This window comes from Sus scrofa, chromosome 9 (assembly GCF_000003025.6).
Source record: "Sus scrofa isolate TJ Tabasco breed Duroc chromosome 9, Sscrofa11.1, whole genome shotgun sequence".
NCBI classification, from domain to species: domain Eukaryota; kingdom Metazoa; phylum Chordata; class Mammalia; order Artiodactyla; family Suidae; genus Sus; species Sus scrofa.
The window spans coordinates 45,451,473-45,476,650 of NC_010451.4; the positions used below are offsets into that span (position 1 = coordinate 45,451,473).

The 25,178-nt window shown below is 51.7% G+C and overlaps 1 protein-coding gene across 3 annotated transcripts; it reads right to left on the bottom strand.

The window, feature by feature from the left end:
* Window positions 1–24,134, bottom strand: SCN4B (sodium voltage-gated channel beta subunit 4). Of its 3 annotated transcripts, XM_013977487.2 has the most exons (6): window positions 23,905–24,134; window positions 23,562–23,656; window positions 15,092–15,264; window positions 13,852–14,080; window positions 12,037–12,166; window positions 1–3,807 (listed from the first exon to the last, which is right to left on the bottom strand). In XM_013977487.2, exons 2-6 carry the CDS (start codon window positions 23,584–23,586, stop codon window positions 3,714–3,716), a joined length of 651 nt encoding a protein of 216 aa, XP_013832941.1. In that variant the 5' UTR covers window positions 23,587–23,656; window positions 23,905–24,134; the 3' UTR covers window positions 1–3,713. The 3 variants fall into 3 exon arrangements, 2 of the variants coding, with proteins under 2 accessions (XP_013832941.1, XP_003129950.1); XM_003129902.4 differs by lacking the exon at window positions 23,562–23,656 and having other exon boundaries at window positions 23,905–24,133; XR_002335656.1 differs by lacking the exons at window positions 23,562–23,656; window positions 23,905–24,134 and adding an exon at window positions 16,135–16,400 and having other exon boundaries at window positions 3,186–3,807.

Consider the following 25,178-nt stretch of genomic DNA (forward strand, 5'->3'; position numbering starts at 1 on the left):
TTTCTATTAAACATAATTTTTATTTCATCCAAGGCAAAGCCAAATAAAATTCTACAATGCAAAATGTGTTATCAAGGCAAAACAGTCTGATCACATTCATTCTGTGCTTGAACGCAAGTCAGTGCTGGGTGTGCACATCTGCGCCTCCCAGAGGCACCTGCAGATCTGAGGCCTCCCCAGGCCCGTTTGTGCTGCGTTGTTTTGATCTATAGTTACAGAGGCAGTTGACTATGAGTATTGTTGCCATCCAAGCCAGAGGAATAAACCATGCATAAGAGGGTCAAAAGCACTGCGTATTGGGTGGGAGGTGGGAGGGTGGGGACTCCAACCTGGGACAAGTGAAGTGAAGCAAGCTGTAGGATTTTCCCAAGAGGAGTGGCCCCTCCTGGAACCCCTCCCCCCCCACACTCCGATGGCAGCTGTCTGTGACATGAGATGGAGTCGTGGCATGTGGAGCTCAGGGGCCCGGCTAGTCTCCCCTTCTGCCTCCTACCCTTTCTCAGCCTCCAGGTGCCCCAAGAGGTATAGCTCAGGCCAGGAAAGATGGCTCCTGAGATGTGCAGAATCTCCTCCCACATCTTGGGCACCCACAGCCTTCACACCTCCATACACCCCCACGTCTGTGCACAGCCCACCCACCCCATGGTTGTGCATCTCTACCCAAGCACACCCTCAGCCGCCACCAGCTAGGGAGCTCATCCTCACACCCCTCCCTTCCCGTCCAGCTGTGGGCAGCCAGCCAGATGCGGAAAGTCTGAGCTCCACCGGCCCCTCTTCCTGACTTCTCCAGTACCACAGGTTTGTTCTGGCTGCCTTCTGCTCAATTCCTACACGAGGCAAAACAGAAGGCCTGGAATGCTGAGGTCTTACTTTGAGGTCAAAGATGGGGAGCCAGGAAAGCCTTGATCTATGGTCTCCTGACTTTACCGTCAGTGCAGCTGCCTGTGTCCCGGGTTCCCAAGTGCAAATTTACGAATGGTTCTCTCTCGCCCACAAGCCCTGAAAACTCCTTCACCAGCCCCTGGAGATCACCCTCCAGGGGTGCCCGCGTTGAGGGTCTGCGAATCCATACCAGGGTTTCCCCATCAGTAAATCCCAGCTTGGAGCAAGACATTCTTTGTCACGGGCACTAAGCGTGGCAGCCTCAGTCCTCACTCACTAAGTGCTGGTAGAGGAGTTCTCTGGTAGCTCAGCGGGTCACGGGCTGGGCGTTGTCACTGCTATGGCTCTAGTTGCTGCTACGGTGCGGGTTCAATCCCTGGCCCTGGAAGTTCTGGAGGCCCTGGGTGTGGCCAAAAAAATAAATAAAAATAAATGCCAGTAGAGCCCTCAGGCATGGGGGCAATCAAAAGTGTCTCTCTATAGTTCCAATCCCCTCTACTGAAAACCACCAAACATAAGCCACGGCGCAGAAGCTTTAAGCATCAGAGCCAGGGTTTCTAACGTTATAAAGACCAGAACAATCCCAAGGGGGAGGGGTGGGAAGAGAAAGAGAAGACAGAAGATGCGTGTGCTTGCATGCACTTTGTGTGTGCATGTGTGTGTGCACTGGTGTGTGTGTGCTATGGAGATGGACCACAGAGATGAGGACAGGACAGACTGGGACAGTCCCTCCCATTATAACACCTAGAATCCCAGATCCCTTTCCAAGCCAAAAAAGATTTTTTAAAACCAAAATTGCCAAGCCTCACAACAGTCCTGTGAGGTAGGTATTATTACACCCATTTTATAGATGGGGAAAACTGAGCCCAGAGAAGGTGCATGACCCACCTACTCATCAGCAGTAGACCCAGAAGTGAAGAGGAGGAGGACTTCCTTCCTTTCCCCCCTGCTCTACGCCTTGGCCTCCTCTCAAGGGAGTGAGAGAAGCCCAAGACACAGGGCCTGTCGCAATGGCAAAGCTGAGAGAGGAGAAGAAAGCAGTTTTGCCTGAAGGCAGCTATAAGAAGTTTCCCGAATGATTGGTGGCTCTAGTCCATCTGCTCCCAAAGCTGGGAAAATCTGAACCTCAGCCCAGGACGTGTGGAGGAGGACACAAGGGACAGGAGCAGATCAGAGTGGGACCCTGCAAGCCCATCAGGTAGGGCACCCTGCAGGCGCTCCTGTTCCTCCTCCCCCAGCCCGGACCCCTGGGGCAGCTCGCTGCTGCTTTTTGGCAGGGAGAGTCCTCAGGCAGTCCCAACACACTTTGGGAAGGGGCTCCTCCCCTCTCATCCCTCCCAGGGGCCCAGAGGATAGAGTGTCGGCGACTCAACAAGAGAGCAAGGGGGTGGGAGCATCACAGCCCTATTTCCTCATTTCCAACGTGCAGGGACACCACATGACATGGCCTGTCAGGGCTCCCACAGGAGCACTGGGCAGGGGCCTCCAAGACCTGGTCACTGGCCAAGGAGCTGTTGGTGACACAACTCCAGGTCTGCCTGACCCTGGGACAGAGCGGGGGCGGAGGTAGGGGGTGGCGGTGGTGGTGGTGGTGCAGCTGGGGACCCCTCACCGGTGCCCCACTGGAGCTGGCTGTTAGTATGGGCTGAAGCGGGTAGGGACGGTATGAGCCAGGACTTGGGAGCTAAGGCACAGTCTAGCCCCACACACAAGGGGTGTGCAAACCAGTGCTCGGAAAAGCAAAGGAGCCGTGTGGGCACTCTCTCCCTGCTCCTCCCCAACCCTGCGGCGGGAGGGCCAGCTGAGCAGGAAGCAGCTGGAAAACCCCAGGGCCCTCTTATCCAGAGCAAGAGGATCCCTGAGGTGAAGGCAAGCCTTGACCCGGGGGGTGGAAAGGAACAACCCTGCCTGGGCCAGGGAGAGGCAGCCGGAACCAGGAGGAGTGGTGGAGGAGCAGCCCCTCAAGCAAGATGGCGCCACCTGCTGCTTCGACGGAGGAGGAGCTGGGCCGGGCGGGCTGGGGGCTCCCGGGAGTGGCCGTGGTCCTGCCAGGCCGAGAGGGAGCAGCCAGCATCAGCAGGGCTGGGGTAGCCAAGAGGCCCACCTCTGCAGCCCTGACACTCCAAGGAGAAAAGCTAGGAAAGGGGTAGGTGGCACCCCAGTGCTCGGGGCAGGCCCTCAGGGAGCCAGAGGTCAGAGGAGCAGACTAAGTGGGCCAGGACCCCCAAAGACCAAGGCGGCTGCCCTAGTTGAGAGGGTTCAGAGACTCTGAGCAGCAAGGGGTGGGGGAGGAGAACCAAGACCGGCACCCGGGGGGGGGGGGGGGGGAGGGAAGATCCTCACTAGAGGCATGTGGGGGAGCAGGTATCCAACAGAGCCGCTCACTGAAGGCCCCTCCAGTAGCCTCCCACCCCCAGATCCTCAGGCCCCAACACACAGGGGAGCCTTCTCAGATCCCCCGAGTCGCTCCCAAAGAGATGTCAGGAGGGAAACCAAGGCATTCTCTGTCCAGGGTGGGGACACCGAAGAAGACCATCTACCCGGGTGTCGAGGGACCGGCCCCCCACACCACCCCACCCCCTCCTTCCTTTTCCAGAACCTTCCACAGGCCTCCTCCACTGGCCAGCCCTCATCCCTGGGGTTCCCTGGTGGGCAAGGGGCTGGAGCAGGCTGGCCGGGACCCGTTTCTCCCCGCCCAGAAAGACTACAGGTTGAGCCAAGCAGCAGATGTCTCAGGCACGTGGGTTCACGGACACGGCTCAAGCATCATCAGTCTCAGCATCAGAAAGTGAGGCTCCCCGGGCAGGCAGCTGCTTGGCCCCAAGCAGGGCTCACACTTTTGTGGGTGGTTTCTCTTCTGCCTTGGAGCCAGGCAAGCCATTCTCTGTGTTATCGTTCCCTGAGGAACTCACGAGGCACTCCTTCCTGAGAGGGAGAGAGGAGAGAGGGGGCCAAGGTGAGAGGAGGAGCCAAAGCTAAATTGTGGAAAGGGAGCCTCGGCCCCCTGTGCCAGCCCCGGCCCCTCTGCCTGGCCTTCTGTGGAGTTACTGTAGCCAGAGGCCAGATTGCCCAACCTCTCGGCCTCCGTTTCCTCATGTGCAGAACCGCTGGAACGATGGTTCCTGGGAGGAGCCATGAGCACTTGGAACAGTGTCTGACCCCACAGGAAGTACTCTGTAAGTCCAGCATCGCCCGGTCATCTCAGCATGGCAGAAGGGTACCAGGCACAGTTCCCCGGGGTCAGTATTGAGGGGAAGCCAAATCAAGGTAACTGCCAGGCTGTGCCAGCCTTGGGGGGAAGGGTCCGGGTCAGCGGGAAGTATGGCGAGGACAAAGAGCTGCTGCCCTGGTGCCCTACAGGCCTGTCTTCCTGAAGTTCCCTGTGACCAGAGACAGACGAGCGAGATGGAAGGGGCAGGGCAGGTGTGGGCAGAGGGTGGCGGGATGGGGCAGAAAGCCGCTGGAGGAGAGAGGGTTAGATGGGAAGACACACCCCAGGAGCCTCAGCACCCTGGCCGCCCTGCACAGCACGTGCTCCAGTTTAACGCCCCCGACGGCAGGGCCCAGGCTGCACAGGGTTCTCCAGTGCAGACCCAACTGCCACATCCCTCCCACCTTCCAGCTGATGAAAACTTCCAAGGCTTTTTTACGCTGCTGTCGCTAAACTACCTCTTAGCCTCACCCTGGGCTTGCGTAGCTGGATTTGAGACCCTTGGGAAGGATTTAACATTTTGTCCTCAGCCATCTCATCCTGCAGGATTTAGTCCATAGCTACAGCCTATCAAGAGCCTCCTAGATCCAGAAAAGGGAAGCCTCCTACACTGTTGGTGGGAATGTAAATTGGTGCAGCCCCTGTGGAAAACAGTATGGAGGTTCCTTCAAAAACTAAAAATAGAGTTACCACATGACCCAGCAATCCCACTCATGGGCATATATCCAGAGACAACTCTAACTGGAAAGATATATGCACCCCAATGCTCATAGCAGCACTATTTATAACAGTCAAGACATGGAAGTGACCCAAGTGTCCATCCACAGATGAATGGATATAAAAGATATGGGAGGGGAGTTCCCTAGGGTCTAGCGGTTAAGACTCAGGGCTTTTACCACTGCGGCCTGGTTCAATTCCTGGTCTAGAAACTGAGATACCACATTAAACCACTTTATGCCACAGCCAACCATACAAATATTTTCTTAGGTCGGTCTCCCAAGGCAACAAAAATAAAAGCAAAAATAGACCAATGGGACCTAATCAAACTGACAAGCTTTTGCACAGCAAAGGAAACCATGACTGAAACAAAAAGACAACCTACAGGAGGAAATCGTTTCAAACAAAACAACTGACAAGGGCTTAATCTCTAAAATATACAAACAATTCATACAACTCCACAGCAAAAAAACTGACAACCCAATTGAAAAAGGGGCAGAAGACCTGAATAGACATTCCTCCAAAGAAGATACACAGATAGCCAACAGGCACATGAAAAAATGCTCAACATCACTCATTATTAGAGAAATGCAAATCAAAACTACAATGAGGTACCACCTCACATGGGTCAGAATGCCCGTCATTAACAAATCAACAAATAACAAATGCTGGAGAGGGTGTGGAGAATGGGTAACCCTCCTTCATTGTTGGTGGGAATGTAAACTGGTACAACCACTATGGAAAACAGTATGGAGGTTAACTTAGAAAACTATACATAGAACTACCATATGATCCAGCAATCCCACTCCTGGGTATATATTCAGACAAAACTTTCATTGAAAAAGATACATGTACCCCTATGTTCACTGCAGCACTATTCACAATAGCCAAGTCATGGAAACAATCTAAACGTCCATCCACAGATGAATGGACTGAGAAGATGTGAGATATTTTTTTCCTATATATATATATATTGGAATACTACCCAGCCACAAAAAGGAACAACATGATACCATTTGCAGCAACATGGATGGAACTAGAGATTCTCATACTAAGTGAAGTCAGAAAGAGAAAGAAAATACCATATGATATCACTTATGTGTGGAATCTAAAAGATGGCAAAAAATGAACCAACCTACAAAACAGAAACAGACTCACAGACAAAAGATCAGACTTGTGGTTGCCAAGGGGGAGGGGGAAAGAGTGGGGTGGACAGGCAATTTGGGGTTAGTAGATGTAAACTATTACATTTAGAATGGATAAGCAATGAGGCCCTACGGTAGTACACAGGGAACTATATCCAATCTCTTGGGATAGAACATGATGGAAGATAATATAAGAAAGGGAATGTACTATGTGTACAACTGGGTCACTTTGCTGTATAGGGGAAACTGGCATGACACTGTAAATCAACTATAATAAACAAATTTTTTAAATAAATAAAAGCCAAAGGCAGAGGGTGGGGGGAGAATGAAATAATGCCATTCACAGCAACATGGATGGACCTAGAGATTATCATACTAAATGAATTAAGTCAGACAGAGAAAGACAAATACCATATGACATTCCCTATATGTGGAATCTAAAACATGATACAGGAGTTCCCGTTGTGGCTCAGTGGAAACAAATCTAACTAGTATCCATGAAGACACAGGTTCAATCCCTGGCCTTGCTCAGTGGGTTAAGGATCCAGCGCTGCTGTGAGTTGTGGTAGAGGCTGCAGAAGTGGCTTGGATCTGGTGTTGTGGCTGTGTGAAGGCCAGCAGCTACAGCTCCAATTTGACCCCTAGCCCAGGAACCTCCACACGCCATGGATGTGGCTCTAAAAAGACAAAAAATTAAAAAAATAAAATGTGATACAAATGAACTTATTTACAAAACAGAAACAGACTCATAGGCATAGAAAAATTATGGTTATCAAAAGAGAAGGGATAAATTAGGGGCTTGTGATTAGCAGATACAAACTACTATATATAAAACAAGCAACAAGGTCCTTCTGTAAGCATAGAGAGCTATATTCAATATCTTGTAATTAACCATAATGGAAAAGAATCTGGAAAAGAATATATATGTATGTATAACTAAATCACTTTGAGAAAAGATATCCCATTCAATAAGTGGTTCTAGGAAAACAGGACAGCCACATGTAAGAGAATGAAATTAGATCACTTCCTAACACCATAGGCAAAAAAATGAACTCAAAATGGATTAAAGACCTAGATGTAAGACCAGACACTATTAAACTCTTAGAGGAAAACATAAGCCAAACACTCTCTGACATAAATGACAGAAACATCTTCTCAGAACCACCTCTTAGAGAATTGACAACAAAAACAAAAATAAACAAATGGGACTTAATTAAACTTAAAAGTTTCTTTTCCATTATGGTTAATTACAAAGGAAACACTAAACAAAACAAAAAGACAACCCACAGAATGGGAGAAAATATTTGCAAATGAAGCGACTGACGAGGGATTAATCTCCAAAATTTATAAACACCTTCTGCAGCTCCATACCAAAAAAAGAACCCCATCAAAAAATGGGCAGAAGATCTAAACAGACAATCCTCCAAAGAAGACATACAGTTGGCCAAAAACACATGAAAAGATGTTCAACATCACTCATTATTAGAGAAATGCAAATCAAAACCTCTATGAAGTATCACTTTACACCAGCCAGAATGGCCATCATCAAAGTCTACAAACAGTAAGTGCTAGAGATGGTGTGGAGAAAAAGGAACCCTATTACACTGTTGGTGGGAATGTAAATTGGTGCAACCACTTAGGAAAACAGTATGGAGATTCCTCATAAAACTAAAAATAAAATTACCATTTGATACAGTAATCCCACTCCTGGACATCTACCCAGAGAAAATCATGACTTGAAAAGACACAGGTACTCCAATGTTCATTGCAGCACTCTATACAATAGCCAAGACATGGAAACAATGTAATGACCATTGACAGAGGAGTGGATAAAGAAAATGTGGTACATATACACAATGGAATATTACTCAGCCATTAAAAGGAAAGAAATAATGGCATTTGCAGCAACATGGATGGACCTAGAAATTATCATGCTAAGTGAAGTCAGTCAGACAATGAGACACCAACATCAAATGCTATCACTTACATGTGGAATTTAAAAAAAAGACACAATGAACTTCTTTGCAGAACAGATACAGACTTTGAAAAATATATGGTTTCCAAATGAGACAGGTTGGGGGGTGGGGAGATGCGCTGAGGGTTTGGGATGGAAATGCTATAAAATTTGGTTGTGATGATTGTTGTCCACCTATAAATGTAATAAAATTCATTGAGTAATTAAAAATAAATAAATAAATCACTTTACTGTACACCAGAAACTAACACACTGTATGTAAATCAACTGTACTTCAATTTTTTAAAAATCCTCCTAGATCCCAATTTTGTTCTCCATCCAACATAGTTAATAGGTTTCTGGAAACTTGATAAATATATCACTCCTAGTGTAGTTCAAATAATAACAATGAATAAGCACAGCCCTGTGGCATACCACTAAAGAGCTCTATTCAGATGGGTCTGTCTATCATCCATCCATCTATCTATCTAGTGTCTATCTCAATACCTAAGATATAGTCAACTTAGCCAATTCCTATCCACCTAACTTCCCATATTACTTTACTGAGAACCTACTGGCTACCAGGCACTGTATCAGACTAGAAGGATGTCCAATTTGCATGGTGCCTGCTCTTCAGAAACTTGTCCTCTTCCAGGGGATACGCTATTAAATGAGTAACTGCAATACAATGTGGTAAATGATAGGATGTGGGGAGCATACCAGGAAGGGCCTCAACCTAGACAGTCTCCTCCTAGGGCCATAGAAGCCTCTTTGGAAATGTCCTTTAAGCTGAGGCCAAGAAGGATAAGAAGGTAAAGAGGGAGGAGACGCTCCAGACAGAGGGAACCGCACTCACATGCGAAAGCCCAGAATTGATGGTGAGATGCTGCCCCGCACCCCACTACTTGGGCGGAAGCTGCCACATCTCTGCTGTTATACAGGCCTTCCTCGATGCTCAGAGGACCCCCTCAGGCTTCCCCATAGCCTGTCCCCCCACCCCAGCCTCTCTCTAGCCAGTCCCTGGGCCACCAAGGCCAGACCCTTTCTTTCTCCTCTGATGGAGCCAGGCCTGGCAAGCCCTCCCCAGCTCCCCGCAATCAGAGGAAAGCCAATCTCGGCCTGGACTCCCAGGTTCCCAAGGACCTGTCACCACCCCCCTTGGCAGGCTTTTTCTCCCCTTCCTCCCTACCATACCCCCTTCTCCCAACACCACCACTGCACCAATAAATGCCTCGTTCTTCAGAACAAACCCATTTCCCAGACTCTCTGTCTTTGCTCTCAGTGCTTCCCCATCGGGAATACCTTTCTCTGCCCCCTCCCCAAGGATTCTGCCCTAGTATTCTTTGGCGAGAAGTCCTGCCCTGGTACCCCACCCCCTCCTGAACCCCTGCGGCTTTCCATCATATTCTATGCTGGCCCTCATCCCTCTACCTCATATGACACTGATTCGTGTACACATCGTCTTTACTTAAGGGCAGAATCTCATTCCTTCCATAATTTCCTGCACAACCTAGCACAGAGCCCACACACGTACCTCAAAAATAGGCACCAAATGAAAGAATGACTGACTGAACTCTAGATATGCCCCATGAATCAAGGGGGTAGGGTAACAGTGGTATAAGCCTCTAAGCAAACAAATCAGGGCTCAAAACCCAGCTCTACCACTTATTGGCTTGAGCGGTCTTGAGCAAGTCACTTAACCACTCTGAGCCTCACTTTGCTCAAATTCAAAATAAAATTATAGATATTTTATAAAAATGCCTGGTGGAGTACCCAACACATGATAGGCATGTGATGAATCACAGGAGGCATTATTATCTATAGCAAACCCCTGATGCACCAGTGGCCTACCAAGGAAATGTTAGCCTGCCTTGTTTTCAATGAACCTATGGTAGCTCCCAGGGATCACTGTTTTCTTTACTAAGTGCTTCTTTTTTTTGTTTTTTTTTTGGTTTTTTTGGCCACCCCCGCAGCTTATGGAAGTTCCTGGCCAAAGACTGAATCTGAGCAACACTAGATCCTTAACCCAATGGGCCAGGGATTGAACCAGAGCCTCCAGAGAGACAAGCCAGATCATTAACCCATTGTACCACAGCGGGAACTCCTTTCCTAAGGGTTTTTAAACCATATGTTGACTCTATGTTCTCCAAATTTGCTCACCATCAAAAGTAAGACTGATTATTAAAAAGAGGAATTTGGAGTTCCCATCGTGGCACAGTGGTTAATGAATCCGACTAGGAACCATGAGGTTGCGGGTTCGATCCCTGCCCTTGCTCAGTGGGCTAACGATCCAGCATTGCCATGAGCTGTGGTGTAGGTTGCAGAGGCGGCCTGGATCCCGTGTTGCTGTGGCTCTGGCATAGGTCGGCAGCTACAGCTCTGATTCGACTCCTAGCCTGGGAACCTCCATATGCCGCGGGAGTGGCCCAAGAAATGGCAAAAATACAAAAAAAAAGAAAAGAAAAAGAAAAAACGGAATTTGGTCTGGCTCCATGCTCCTGGCTCCTCTCAAGATCTTCAAAGCCCTCTCAGCCTCTGGGTGCAAGGCAGGCAGACAGCCCAAGAGTTCTCCATCTTGGCCAATGCCTCCCTGCTCCCCATTCCTTCTGCTGTTCCCTAAGATACCATCCCTGCCTTCAGCTGCCTTCCCTTCCTACCAGTGCGATCTCTGCCCTTTCCAGCCTAATTCCTTCTTCTCAACAGAGCAGAATGAAGCCAACACCAACGGCATGTCTGTCCCTTCTCTCTTGCCTCTTCTTGTTACTATCATCCTCTCTGCTCCAATGGCAGGCCTGCCTCATCTCATCTCTCTTGCGAAGAACACAACTTTCAAATGCTTTTTCCCTGCTCTGGTTTTGCAACATTCACCACCTGCTGTGGAGCCTGCCTGTTCTAGCAGTTCTGGGCCTGGGCTGCCTCCTTGGTACCACCCCCGTCTTTCCTCCTCTTCCCCTTATAGATGTCTGTTTTTATACCTGAATTTATCCTAGGGCTTCCTGGGGGGCCATAGCAGCCTATTAGATTGGTTTTCTGTGCCTCATTTGAATTTTCAGAATTTCACAATAAGACACCTCCATCCCCCTAGAAAGATCTTCTGACTTTAGAGTGTCTGTACATGGAATCTTATGTTTTCCCCAATCTGAAAAATAGAAGGCTTCTTAAGTCTTTTGGTGGGGCTTTAGACTGGGGTGGTACAGATAGAAAGAGAGGCTAAGGGGTTGGACAGGAAGACGGGAATGAGGAAAAACAAGTGGGTTGTATTTCTGCACCCAGTGAATTCAACACCCACAGGGAGGATGGAGAAGAGAGAGTGGGGTTAGGAATGGGGCTGGAAGATGGGAGGAGGGTTGCAGGGATAGGAAAGAAAGTGGGATTGCAGCAACATGGATGGACCCTGAAATTATCATGCTAAGTAAAGTCAGTCAGACAGGGAGACACCAACATCAAATGCTATCACTTACCTGGGGCATTTTTTAAAAAGGACACAATGAATTTCTTTGCAGAACAGATACGGACTTATAGACTTTGAAAAACTTATCATTTCCAGGAGTTCCCGTCGTGGCGCAGTGGTTAACGAATCCGACTAGGAACCATGAGGTTGCGGGTTCGATCCTTGCCCTTGCTCAGTGGGTTAAGGATCCGGCGTTGCCGTGAGCTGTGGTGTAGGTCGCAGATGCGGCTCGGATCCTGCGTTGCTGTGGCTCTGGCGTAGGCTGGCAGCTACAGCTCCGATTCCACCCCTAGCCCGGGAACCTCCATATGCCGCAGGAGCGGCCCAAGAAATGGCAAAAAGACAGAAAAAAAAAGAAAAACTTCTCATTTCCAAATGAGACAGGTTGGGGGGGTGGGAGGATGCCCTGAGGGTTTGGGTTGGAAATGCTGTAAAATTTGGTTGTCTTGATGGTTGTACACCTATAAATGTAACTGAGTCATAAAAAATGCTATAAGAAAAACAAAACAAAAAAAAAAGGAAAGAAAGTGGGAGAATTAGGAAGAGAAGCCGGGATTAGAGATAGATGGAAGGATGAAGGCAGGTGGAGGCCGATGACTGTGGATGAGAAGGTGCTGGGAACACCCACGAGATGAGAGTGGAGGGTGGACTGGGGGGAGGGCAGGAGTCAACTCACTTCTTCTCCTGCGTCTTCTTGATGATGAAGGCGATGAACTTCTTAACCAACAGGATGAAGATGAGGAGCCCAATGACCCCGCCCACAACGGCCAGAATGATGAGTGTCACCGTGTTGTCCACTTCTTCCACTTCACGGCCAGGGCGGGGAGAGCAGGGAGGGGAGAAGGGGAGCAGGGGTCAGCCGGAGCACCACGGCAGCCCGAGCCTCCAACCCCAGCAGCTGGGACACGCCCTCCCAGGCAGGGAGCAGGAGAAGCTACAATATGGCAGCCGTCAGGCTAAGGCATAACAGGCAAAGGACACCCCCACCCCCGCACACCTGCCCTCCCACAGACACCCACACAGGTTCTGGAATAACCGAGACTCAGGGCCCACAGCCCCCAGCTTTGAACAAGAGACTTTCATTGCCTCTTTCGAGGTCTCCTTTTGCCCCTGCAGAAAAAAACGGAGAATCTCCCTATGACATCTCTCAGGTGGCCAGTAGACTCTGGAGCCAGATGATCTGAATTTCAATGCCAGCATTTCCACAGTCATTAATGACCCGGTAACCTAGAGCGGGTCACATAACCCTTCTAGCCTCAGTCCCTCATCTGAGAACTGAACTTCTGCTTTCCCAGACCTCCTCTGGTCACAGTGTCCCCCAGCTCTGTTGAGAAAGCTCCAGCTTTCTAGGTGCCCTGGCCCAGATCCCTGGAGTCACTCCTCCACTCCTCTTTTTTGCTAACCCCCCCCCCCCCCGTCCAATGCCCCTGAGGCTCGTAAGGGACCTAAATTCAAAAAATTCCAGAATAATGAGCATCTGCTCTATAAAAATTCCACATCATCCAGGAGAGCACTGGACCCCCAGGCACACGAGAAAAAGCATAATCAGGATCCTTGAGCAAGCTTCCTTCTTTTTTTTCTCTGCTTCTGCACCTCCCAAGCCTTCCAGGGTCCCCACTCCGTGATGCACGCACACCCAGCCTAACTCCTATAGCCCTTTCTCCAACCACCTCCAGAGTCTGGGGTCATGTGACCGCCTCATCACGTGCTTCCTCGTCATCTAATTGTCCTACCTGTGTCAGAGTGGATTCCCCCCCAAGCTGGGACATGCATTCCAGAGGGGAGAGACCATTCTTATCCATCTCTGTTGCCCGTGCCTCTGCATGCTTTGCCCCTATTTCAGTTACATATGTCCCTGCCTTCTATCCTGACTTGTCAATTCCTCGAGAAGAACACTCTGCATCATGTATAGCACTTTTGGGTTCAGTACCTGGCATTCAATCAGCTGTCACTCATAGAATACACAAGAGTAGGAATAATCGGTACATATGGAGAATTTTACCCATCACAAAATACTGCCATGTAACGTCTTTAACAATCTCACAACGGCCCTAGAAGAAGGTACATTTTACAGATGAGGGAGTTCCCTAGTGGTCTAGTGGTTAGGATTCTGTGCTTTCACCGCTGCAGCCTAGGTTCAATCCCTGGCCTGGGAACTGAAATTCCCACATCAAGCTGCTGCCCGCTGCAGCCAAAAAAAAATCACAGATTTTGCAGGTAAGTAAAACAAAGCTCAGAGGATCCAAGTGTATATTACAAGCTATTCAGCAGCAGAATAAGTATTCAAGCTAAGTTTTCGAGCGTCCAGATGTAACTCCAGTAGCTCTTGAAAGCATAAAGTGAAGGGAAACACCAACACAATCCATTTCGCCATTTCACAGAGTTGGGTACCCACCCCTGTCCTTCCAACTGTGTACCCCCCCTGCGCCCCCTCCCCCCCCCAGCCCCGTCCTTCCAACTGCACTGCCCTGTCCCAGCCCCCACTGCGTACGTTTGTCAACAACTTGGAGGGTAATGGTGGCCTGGTGCTGAAGATGATTCTCCTTGGGGTTCTTCACGTGGCAGGTGTATCTGCCTGAGTCACTGAACTCCAGGTTCCTCAGCAGAATGGATATATTGTTCACCTTCTCCTTCGTGGTGCCCTCCAGAGTGATGCGGTCGTCATCTTTCAACTTCACCTTGGGGTCGGACTTCTCATTCTTCACAGTCCCATCTATGAGCTGTGGGGGGAAGCGAGGGGGAGAGGAGGTGGCCAAAGAATCAGGGTCCCTTCGAGAGCATCATGACATCACTCCAGCCCACTCCCTGGGCACCTCCTTGACCAGGTCCAGGAAGAGCATTTCCCCTTGGTTTCCTTCTAGTATTGATAGCTCTGCCTGTCTAACCTGGATTTGACTTGCTTTGGATCAAGCCCATTTTCTGTCATTCAGGTCTCCCCAGAATGTCGTATGGCTTTTACTGCTTTCTTCATAAAAGACTTTTAAGTAACGACTTTTACAAATACCACACTCGTGTCCCTCTGTCACCGCCACCCCCAGCCTTTGCTGACGCCACATCCCTGTCTGCCTGAATTCTGGCCCTCCATCAAGACATGGATCAACCCCACAGCCCTGTGCATCAGCACCCACTGAGTTCAGCATTTAACTTCATCCAGAGCGGATCTCTTGTCACTTCCCCATGTTTTCTGCCATTCTTCTGCTAGATTGCAGAGTGAGTACTCAGTGAACACCTGCTGAGGGCTCCATCCCATCCCGGGCCACAGCCCTGCCCGCCTCTCTTCTCCAGCTTCCCCTCCCTTCCTTCCAAGGACTGTCTCCCATTTGGACTCTTCTCATTCCTCCTCTCCAAGTCTCCCAAAAGTCTTTCTCCTGTTCTCTCTCTCTCTCTCTCTCTCTCCCTCTCTCTCTCTCTCTCTCTCTCTCTCTCTGTCTCTCTCTGTGTTTACACAAGCTAACCAAGTTTCAGCTATTTCTTCAGATCAGATGGAGGACTCTAGCCAAAGAAGTTCAACAGACCCAAAATTCTGGCAACACAACCTAAGCATCCTTCCCACTTAGATCCTTCTAGACAGGCTCCAGAAAGAATACTGGGAGAAAGGGTGACAAAAGGTTCTGGGGACCATCACCATGGGATCAGTCCACAAAGGGCTAGAGCTTGGGATGGGATGCAGGGGTGAGGTGACAGGGGAAGGAGAGGGATTTGAGCTGTCCTGTCCCTTCCTTGCTACTTACAATCTTGAATGTATCGGTGCTGTTGTAGGACCACCAGAAGCGTAGGTTCTCGAAGCCAAAGCAGCTGGAGAAGGTGCAGGGCAGCAGGATCTCCGTGCCATTGACGGCATAGATGGTGGTGGCCTTCCCCACAGACACCTCCAGCGACAGGGACACAGGGAGCAGGAAGAGACCTGTGTGGGGGGCACCACCTCCCTTAATGAAACCCCACCAGAACCTCCAGGCTGGAGCCCTGGAATGGAACTCACGGGCAAGATGGAGTGGCTTGGTCAGGCAGGAAGGTCTCTGTCACCCTAGGTGCCAATATCAGGAAGATGGTTCTTTTTACCTTAATTAACACCGCCTGGGCCACTGCCTGTGATTCAGTCTCTGCCTTGACCCGGGACAGGATAGACTTCTGAGCCACTTAGCAGCCCTTGTGGCACTCTAGGTGACCACCAGGGGTCACCCCAACCCAGGAAAACCAGGCCCCTGCCGCCCTGACGCGCCCCTGTCATCTGGGGACGTGGTCCCTGCATGGCCCCAAGGGCAGGACCTGCTCCTTCCCTTCGCACTGGAAAGCCCCCCAGGACAGTGCGAGGCCCTCTCGTTACAACACAGCCCAGTGGCCACTCATCACGGACCCTGGCAGCTCCCATCGGCCCCAAAGGGCAGAGAGGCAGAGGGAGGCTTCCCGCTGGACATTGCTTGGCCACCGAGCTGGACCCCGAGAAGAGAAGGGAGATAGGGCAGGCATCGGGAGCCGCGGAGTGAAATGGGACTCGTCTTGCCATGGGGCCGCAGCGAGCGTAAAGCCACTACCGCAGAGAAGTGACAGGGCGGAAGACACTTCATGGAGGTCGACTCGGGGCACCCGGATGCACACAAGCCGGGTGGCTGGAGAGGGTGCTGCCCCCGCGGTCTCCTCCCAACCGGAGTAACCCGTCCGCCCCGCTCCCCTCCTGACACCCTGCGACCCCCCTACGGCCTTTCTTTTGTCCGGAGAACAAGCCCCGAGCGCCTCCTCTCCCCTCCCCCTACCACCCGGTAGAAATTCTTCTCACCGCCCCTGGGTCACGCCGCCGCGGGAGCTCTTGTAAAGAGCTCCTGGTCCTCCTGTCTTGCAACGTCCTTGAGGAAACCCCACTGTACCCCCAAGGTCATGGGGAGGAGGGGCTCCGAATTAGAGACTCGCTCTCCCTGCCCCTAGATGAACTGGTCACCCAGGGTCATCCTGGGTGAGAACTCAGAGGGAGTCCTTCTCAGGTTCCCAGTGATCTTGAGACTAATGACCTTTTCCTGGGCCGAGCTGCTTGCTGACGCTGCCCGTGAGGATTCATTGTCAGGGCAGGCTCACCTCACACCTGTGAGGCGGGGTTATTCATCCCACTTTACAGGTGGGAAAAATGAAGCTTAGAAAAGCCAAGTGCCTTGTGCCTTGGTCAAAGTTGTGCAATTTCCGGAGTTGAAATCTGAACTGGGCTCTGACTCCAGGGCCAGTGGGCAGTTGAGAGCAGCCACTTGCACTAAATCCTATGTCGGAGTTGCCCTGGTATCTCTTCTCAGACGGTAGCTTCTCTCAACTGCTTGGACCTCCAGCTTGGCATCCCCAGAATGTCAGGGTTAAGGACCCAGACAGACCCATGTTAGAGACTCTACATTGCCATGGCCTGATTTTAGGAACAGGACAACCAAGACCCAAAATGGGAGGAGACTTGGCTGCACCGATTTGGGTTTAGTGGTTGAGCCATTTGAGAATGCCTCCCAGCCCAGGTCAGCTCCCAGCTCTGCAGCCAATTCCCAAGACAGCCGGGGTCAGTCCTTGTTTGAAAGGTCATCGACCTTGCTCTTTCTCCCATCCTCACTCTCAGATGAAGGACCTCTTCTGTCAAACTTATTTCCCTCACAGTGCAGCATAAACCAGTTTCCTCTACTTTTGCCCTCACGAAGATCATGAGGCCTGGTGCCACCTGGGTGATGCTTTTTAAATAAGAAGAGGAGCTCCAAGGACAGGTGGCAGGCTGACTCTGCTCTCAGGGCCCCCCCTCAGCTTCTTCACACCCCCTTAGTTTCTGAAGGCAAAGTGGAGGGCTCTGACTGAAGCTCAGAAACGATACCCCATGGTCCAGGAACCCAATCATGAACCCTGCCACTGTCGACAAGAGCTGATGGTTATTACTGTATGGCAGGTACTTTCAGCCCTCACATCTATGCTCTGAGTGACATGCTGTAGTAGCTCCATGGTACAGAAGTGGCACCTGAGCAGAGAGAGGTTAGGAGACTTGCCGAAGGTCAACAGGAGACATTTCCAGTACCCCCAAGCCCCAAGGCAAGAACACCCTTGTTTACATCCTAAAATAACAGAGTTTGCCCACCAGGGTTCCAATTAGGGCTGAGAGGTGATTTCAATTAGCCCGAATTCCTTGATCAGCTGCTACGTGGCAGGAATTGTTCTAGGGCAGTGGCTTTTAAATTTGAGAGAACATCGGAGTTACCTGGAGGCAACTACAGCCCGCTCAGCCCCAGCTGGGGAGTTTCTGATTCAGTAGGTCTAGAATGGAGCCTGACTCTTGCCTTTTCTAAAAAGTTCCCAGGGAATGTTGTGGTCAAGGATGACACTTGGAGAAGCAGGGTGCTGGAGGATTTCTACCTATAAACGTCTACTTTTTTATTAGAATGCCAAAAGATAGGTATCTTTGTTTCTCATTTTACGGATGATGAAATTGAGGCTCAGAGAGATTCAGTAACTTGCCCAAGGCCACACACTAAATGCTGAAACAGAAGTGAGCACTTGCTGTAAAAGAAGACAGGCACGTTGTATGCACCGTCTCATTTAATCCTCTTCATAAGCCTGGGCAGTGGTTATCATTTTTATCCCCAGTATACAAGTGAAACAGGCTCAGAGAGATTAACTTGCTCAAGGCCACACAACTGATGAGTGGAATAAGCGGTGTACGGACATAGCTCTACTTTCTATCACTCCGCCGGGCCCTCTCCAAGAGAACAAAGCTGTCAGGGCCAGCTCTCCTTAGTACTCCCGGGTTTTTTTTGTCTTTTTTTTTTTTTTTCTTTTTAAGGCAGCATATGGGACTTCCCGGACTCGGGGTCAAATCAGAGTTGCAGCTGCCAGCCTACACAGCAGCTTGCGGCAACACCGGATCCTCAATCCACCGAGTGAGGCCAGGGATCGAACCCACATCCTCACAATACTATGTTGGGTTTTTAACCCACTACCCACAACAGGAACTCTCTGGTTTTCTTATGATCTCTCTTCCCAGAAGTCTAGGGACAGAAGCTAGACGTGAGATTCCGCCCTCCAGCCTAGAAGATGACCTTCTGATGGGTGCTCCCCAGCTTGGTTTCTCATCCCTCTCATCCCTCTTGGGTTCTCTCGCCCCCACAAACTAAGGAACAGAGTGCAGAGCTATGAGAGGGAAGCTCCCAGGAGTGGGCAGCTTCCTGATGGTGACAATGCTCCCTCAGGGCCTGAGCACGTGCTCCAAGGAGCTCCAGAGTGCCAGCCTCCCGTGCTGGGGATCCTGGAGAAGGTGGGGGGATGCACATCAGGGGCCCGATCCCTCTTCCCAACCTCGCCCGGAATGGGCTGTCCAAGAGCACCAAAGACTCACATCAAAAGTGAAATCTTTTTGACTGCTTTTAATAGAAGCTTAAAAAAAGAGGGGGGAAAAAAAGGCCAGAACAGAGGTGGAAACTATTTCTTTAAGGTCTGGCTCACAACAGTGCACGCTTCTGCCTGACTGGTGTGCGCCTCCATGGATGACTGAACGCTAAGGCACTCAGGACTCCCAGACTCCCAGAGTGGAGCGTTGCCATTCCTACCGTAGCCTGGAGGGGACAAAGGGAAGGCAGAGATGTTTCCATGGAGAGGTTCAGAGCCCTGCCCGAATCAAGGCATCAGACTTGCATTGGCTTCTGCACTGCACGCCCTCCCAGCGGGCAGAGGTCCTGCGGGCTGTCTGGAAAGCTTGGGCACAGGGAAGCCCAGGGCCTGCCTCCTGTGCCTTCTCCCCTGTGAGCCTGTGCTGGGGGGAGAGGGGAGGGACAGGCAGGTCCCAGTCCACAAGAGGACCCCGAGAGGTACTTCAGCAGGATGGCCAAGCCAGGATGGACTGCCTCGAGAAAGTCAGAGGTGCCACATCACCAAAGCAGGGGTGACCGTCTTCTCTTCCCCCCAAGCTTGGTAGAAGGCTTATAAAACACAAGGAAGGCTTCCATGAGTCCAGCCCTCTGAGCTGGGCACGCTGCAGGGACAGGAGGATAGTATTTAAAAGGAGGGAGGGGACACAGCTGGCCCCCATCACAGGTCTAGACAGAACCAGGCCCCCTACTTAATAGCCAATGTCAGCCATTCACATACTGTTTTACACTTTCGCCCTGCATTGCTTCTTGGAGGTAATTATTTCCATGTGGCTATTTCCCTGGCTAGAGAAGGACTTTCTTGGCTTTGTCCCAAACTAAACTCTTCAGAATTTCAAGGTGTGCATGTGTGTGCTTTGGATTGGGGGCCTCCCGGGATTGATGACCAAAGCCTCCTATTCATGATCCTGTGGAATTCAATCCTAAGCCCCTAAGCCTTGCCTTAACTCCGTGGAAGACCCTAACCATTGAGCCACTCTCAGAGCAGCCATTTTCTGATCGGACCCCTCCCATCTCATCTGGGTGCTGTGGTTTTATCTAAGGATTGACTTGGGCCTCCCAAGTTTTATTAAAGTGAAAAAGTATATGGGAGTTCCCTGGTGGCCTAGCAGCTAAGGACTTGGCATTGTCTCTACTATGACTCAGGTTGCTGCTGTGGCTCTGGTTCCACCCCTGGCCCAGGAATTTCCGCATGCTGCAGGCACAGCCAAAAAAAAAAAAAAAAAAAAAAAAAACGAAAAACCAAAAAAATCTGGTACATGCAAATATTATCAAATACACCGACAAGGATCTTATGGCTACCATCAGATATTCCAAGGCAAATGCCAAGGCAGAAACATTCTGTCTGTCACCTTTTCCCACATCCGGGGATCGTGACACCCATGTTGGGGTGGAGGGAGGAAAGAGGCACAGCGTGGTACCCACTCTAAGTTTAGCTTCCGGGGCTTGCCTGGCATGGCCGGTGGAATCACAGCTGACTTTAGTAGGGAAGCTGATACACTCTGGCCCCGGGGGAGTCAGACAGAACTGGGAGGTGGAAAGTGGGCCGAGGCCAGCAGGACAAGACCCCTACTGTGGTGCGGGCCCTGGGGGCTGGGGGAGGCTGGGCTGGGCCAGGCAAGGCCCCTGGGCCCAGAGACAGAGGAAAGATCGCAGCTCCCTCTCCCTAGGCAACCTGCCTGCTTCCTGCCCACCCCCAGGAGCTTTGCCAGGATAGAAGCATGCCCCGGAGACAGCATTGAATGCTCAACAAAACCAGCTTTGCAAACAGGTCTAAGCACTGGGCCTGTCCCTCCCCTTGCAGGCCATGGAATAGGTGCGTGGGCATGGCCAGCCCATGGCTTACACAGAGATCCCTAAACCCTCAGCAACAGGGCAAGGTGGGAGAGCCTGTGCCAAGGGTCTACCTAGCATGCTGATCCCGCCAGCAGCGGCAGGCTTAGGGCTTCGGATACCCCCCGGGCCCACATCTCCAGGAAAAGAACAAATGTCAGGATTCAAGCCTAGGCTCTCCCTCCCCCCTTTTCCATCCTCTCCTCCGTGAACCACTTACTTACCCTCTCTTTTTCCCTCCTCTGAGTGGGACTGAGCACCCTCTCCTTAACTGCCTTCTCATTAAACAAGCCCTTAATAAACACATACCAAGGGAAAGAGCGTTAGGCAACAAAGCACCCTCACAAGTGGTAATTACACAGAGATCACAGCAATTAAGCAAATGGGGGAACAAGGAAGGGGTGGGTAGGACAGATGTATTACCAGTTACATGCTTAGGAAGGGGCTGGCACCCACTTCCACCTCAACTGCAATGCTACAGCCTTGGTAACTGCGTCGCAATTTTTTAAAAAGGGGTGTCTGGTCCAGTTATCAAAAATTGCTTTCATCTCAGTCTATGAGACTGAGTTTGATGTGGGGAGAGGGAGTGGGGGGTGAGGACTCCTGGGAGCTGACTGCTCTGAACCCCGTTTCCATGTAGTGGGGAGGGGGAAGGGCCCTCCCAGAACAAAGGGATGGCAACTTGCAATGCCAACATCTGTGTGCCCACAGGTGCAGTTCTGCAACAATGTAGCATAACCTGTATCCATGAGCCCAAGCATAGAGGGGTATCTATAGCCGTCTGCTCAAAATTTATAGAACACCTTCTAAGGGGAACAAAGGAATTTAGATGTAGCGGGAAAAACTAACAGGGTATATAAGGCGACACCCCGCTGTGTTCAGGGCTCAGCCTTTGGATACGAATCCACTGAGCCAGTGCCAGCACGAATAAATGCTGCTTCCCAGTAAAAAGCCTCGGGGTATCATTTCTCTGTACCTAAGTCCTTCAATATCCATAGTTGTGAGAACAACAGCTCTGGGCCCCTAGGCCTCTGTCCTTCTATGCCCGGCCCCAGAGCCTCGCTCCTTCAGCCCATCAGCATAATCCCTGCTGACCTTGCCCGCCAACAGATTTTGGTTAACTAGGAGGCCAGTTGGTGTGAGGGGCCCAAGAGACCTGGATTCTGGCCCACTTGGCCATCAACTGGCCATGCACCTGGGCAAGTCACTTTCCCCCTCTGGACCATGGTTTCCTCATCCTTAGGGGAGCTCTGTACAATGGTTTGCAAAGTTCCTGCCAGGGAAGCACCTCCAGTTGGCTGCCCAATCGTCTCCACACCTCCCCTGTTGGACCGAGAGCAAGGATGGCATCTGTGTCCCAAGCTCAAAGCAATGCCACTGTGAGGGCTTAGCAGCAAGGTCCAGGGAGGGACCCTGGTTGTATTTCCTTTGCAGACCCAAGGGGCAGGGGGCAGAGCAGGTGGGCCCGGTTCTAGGGCCTGCTGGTCCTCCCACTTACAGCTCACTCTGCTCTGCAGATAGCTCAGGGAATCTTCCAAACCTGCTCCAACAGGCCCCTGGCCCTCCCTGGGCTACCAGCTAAACAGCCTTGGAAGATGTGGGGGGCTTCCAGCTGGAGAAAAGTACCAAGAATCTGCCTACAATACATAAAACCCCCCCCACACACACAGAATGTGTAGTGTGGTTTCCCATAAAGTAGTCTATGAATATTCTTTTTTTTTTTTTCTATCTTTTTAGGGCTGGCATATGGACCCGCACCAGGCTAGGAGTCAAATCGGAATTGTAGCTGCCGTCCTACATCATGGCCACAGCAACGCCAGATCCTTAACCCACTGAGCGAGCGAGCCCAGGGATCGAACCCACATCCTTATGGATACTAGTTGGATTTGTTACTGCTGAGCCACAACAAGAACTCCCTCTATCAATATTCTAATAGCCAGGCACTGGCATTCCACCAGCCAACCAGGCAGCAGGAGGAAGGGAAGCCAGAGGTGTTGATAAGCCGGCTAGTTTAATGATCATGTGTGTTTGAATTCCCCAATGACCACCCACCCCTGCCATGGTCACAGTGGGAACTCGGGCTGATTAGAGATAGGCTGAGTGGCAGCTAGTGTAGACTGGCACTGTAACCGCCTCAGAAAGAGGCGCCTCCAGGCCTCAGAGAGACCCACTTCCTAGGGTCACTGTGAAACCAGCACATGTGCGCCTAAGGCACAAGTGAGAACACTGGTGTCTTCTCTCCAGCTGTAAGGCTATAGCAGAATTGGTGGCTCCTGAGTGAAAGATGTACTCTCACCCCCCTCCGCCACCAGGTGCCAACATGACAGGCCTGCACACAGTTTACATTTGCAGAAACAGCAGTGATCGCCCTTAAAGACTTCTGCCTCCCTGCTTTCAGCCCAAATGCCTACGTCGCGTGCCTACCCCATGCAGGGAGCTGCCAAAAGCCACATCTGACAAATACAAACAGGAAGAGGTGCGGGTGCCAGAGATGGAGTTGGCTTACATTTGAAAGCCAGCTCTGAGTTATGAGGAGATAATGTTCTGGACAAATAAATATCATTCCCTAATCTCTTAGAGTTTGATGCTCAAAACTATCATGTGCATATTAATAGATATCGATAATCTGTTCTTTCTGTGTCCTCTGGCCGGGCCTCCTCAGTCTTCATATTCATCCCAAAATGAAGAGCCAGGAGCAGGTGAAACAGGTCCTCCCCATTCCCCCAGGGAATCTCTTCCTAGGAAGAGAGAAAATATCTTTCCTAAAAGGGGGCTTAAATGATCCTCCAAGTCCCTCCAACACATCCAGTCTGCAGGGAAGGCAGTGGACACCAGAGGAAGTAGAGGGCAGAGGAGGCAAACAGAACAAGGATCAGTAGGAAAGGGAGCTCCCCAACCCCCAACTGGTGCATGCCGGTGCCTGGACAACCAGCTTCCAAGTAGCAAAGAGCTCTGAGCAGGGGTAGAAACTAGCATCTCAACAATCACACTTGCAACCCACCTGGCATCCCCTCCACCCAAGGCATTAGCCGCTCTCCCCCAGCAGCTTAAACGTCTCAACTCGGGTCCCCAAGATCCAGCTCCAGAAGTGCGGGGCTGAAGGCACCAGAAACAGCAAAAAAAAAAAAAAACTAATCGCGAGGCTGGCGGGCCGATGGGGCGGGGGACGGCGCACTGTCCCCGGGGAGCTCAGCCCTCCCAGCTAGAGTCTCAAGCCAGTAGCCCCGCTCCAAAGCCTTCCCCCCGTCCAAGGCACTGCTCTTCGAAGTGACCCCTGCTCTGGGGGGAGATGGGGGAGGAGGGGGGAAGAGGCAGGAGAAGAAACCGAGCTGGGGCTGCCTTACCCAAAAGCCCAGTGCCCAGCCATCTCGCCCTGGGTGCGCCTCGGTCCCCGGCCCCGAGCATCGTTCTTTTCTCTCCGGAGCGCGCCAGGGGCGCGGGGACAGGATACAGGGCGCAGCCGCGCTCGCAGCCCGCGGTCTGCAGTGGGCCTGGAGGCTGCCGGGGAGCTCTGCGCCGCCGGCTGAGCTTGGGAAAGTTAGCGGGGATGGCAGGAGAGGAGGGGGAGGGAGGGAGAGGAGGAGCCGACTGCGGGAGCGGCCGCTGAGGGCACGGGGAGAAGGAGGAGGAGCACGAAGAGGAGGAACAGGAGCAGGAGGACCGCCGAGCTAGTGCAGAGGCGAGCGACGCTGCGCCTCTGCTCTGGAAGCGCTCCAGCCGCAGGAGGGGCGGTGGCCGCCGCGGTGCCTGGGGCGCCCCCGCCTCGTGGTCCCCGAGCCCCGGGAGCGTGCCGGGCCCCCCGCTTCCCCTCCGGCTTGGGCAGGGCTGCTGCGGCTTGGCACTGCAGGGCCACCCGCAGCCGCCCGCATCATCCCATGCGCTGAGCTGCCAATTAGGAGGATAGTTTGGGGAGGAGTAGAGGTGGAGCTTTTCGGGTGTTCTACTTTGGGAAACACGAGTGGGGACCACGAGGGGACCGCTTGGATGGCCGACACTGGCGCAGCCGGTGGGCGTGTGCGGGCTTCCCCACTGCACCCCACTGATTCTGACTCGCGTGCAGCCTCTGAGCCCCGCGCCCCGCCTTTGCTCCGCTGGGCAGGGTCCCGGGGACCGGCTTCCAACTGCAAACTGCCCCCGCCACCGCCCATCCACCTCGGCCATTGCTTCATGAGCTGGGAAATCATGATGCCCCTGGTTGGGGAATCCGGCCAGACACTACCAATCCGATTGGGGCTCCTTCTTCACCTTCCTGCAGCACCTCTATTCTCATTTTTCCTACCTAGGCACTCCCCGCCCCTCCCCTTTCACCCTCCTCCAATGGTTTCCTCTGTCCTTCAGAAACCTGAAGTCTTCATGGCCTCACCTCCCTTTGGGGATGGAGGAGCCCAGGTCAGCCCTCCCAGGCTTGGGGGTCACAGCCAGGGCCAAGGTGAAACTGCCAACAAAGGAGCCTTTTCTCAGACACTCTGGAGTTACCAGTGAATAGTGCAGTTTGGGGTGTGGTTTGGTAACTAATGTCTGCTGTCCTCCCCTCGGCACCCCACTGCTAACCTCCCAGCCCCCTCCCTCCATCCCAGGCCCCTTGTTCCTGACCCTCCATCCTTTGCCTCTCTGGGCA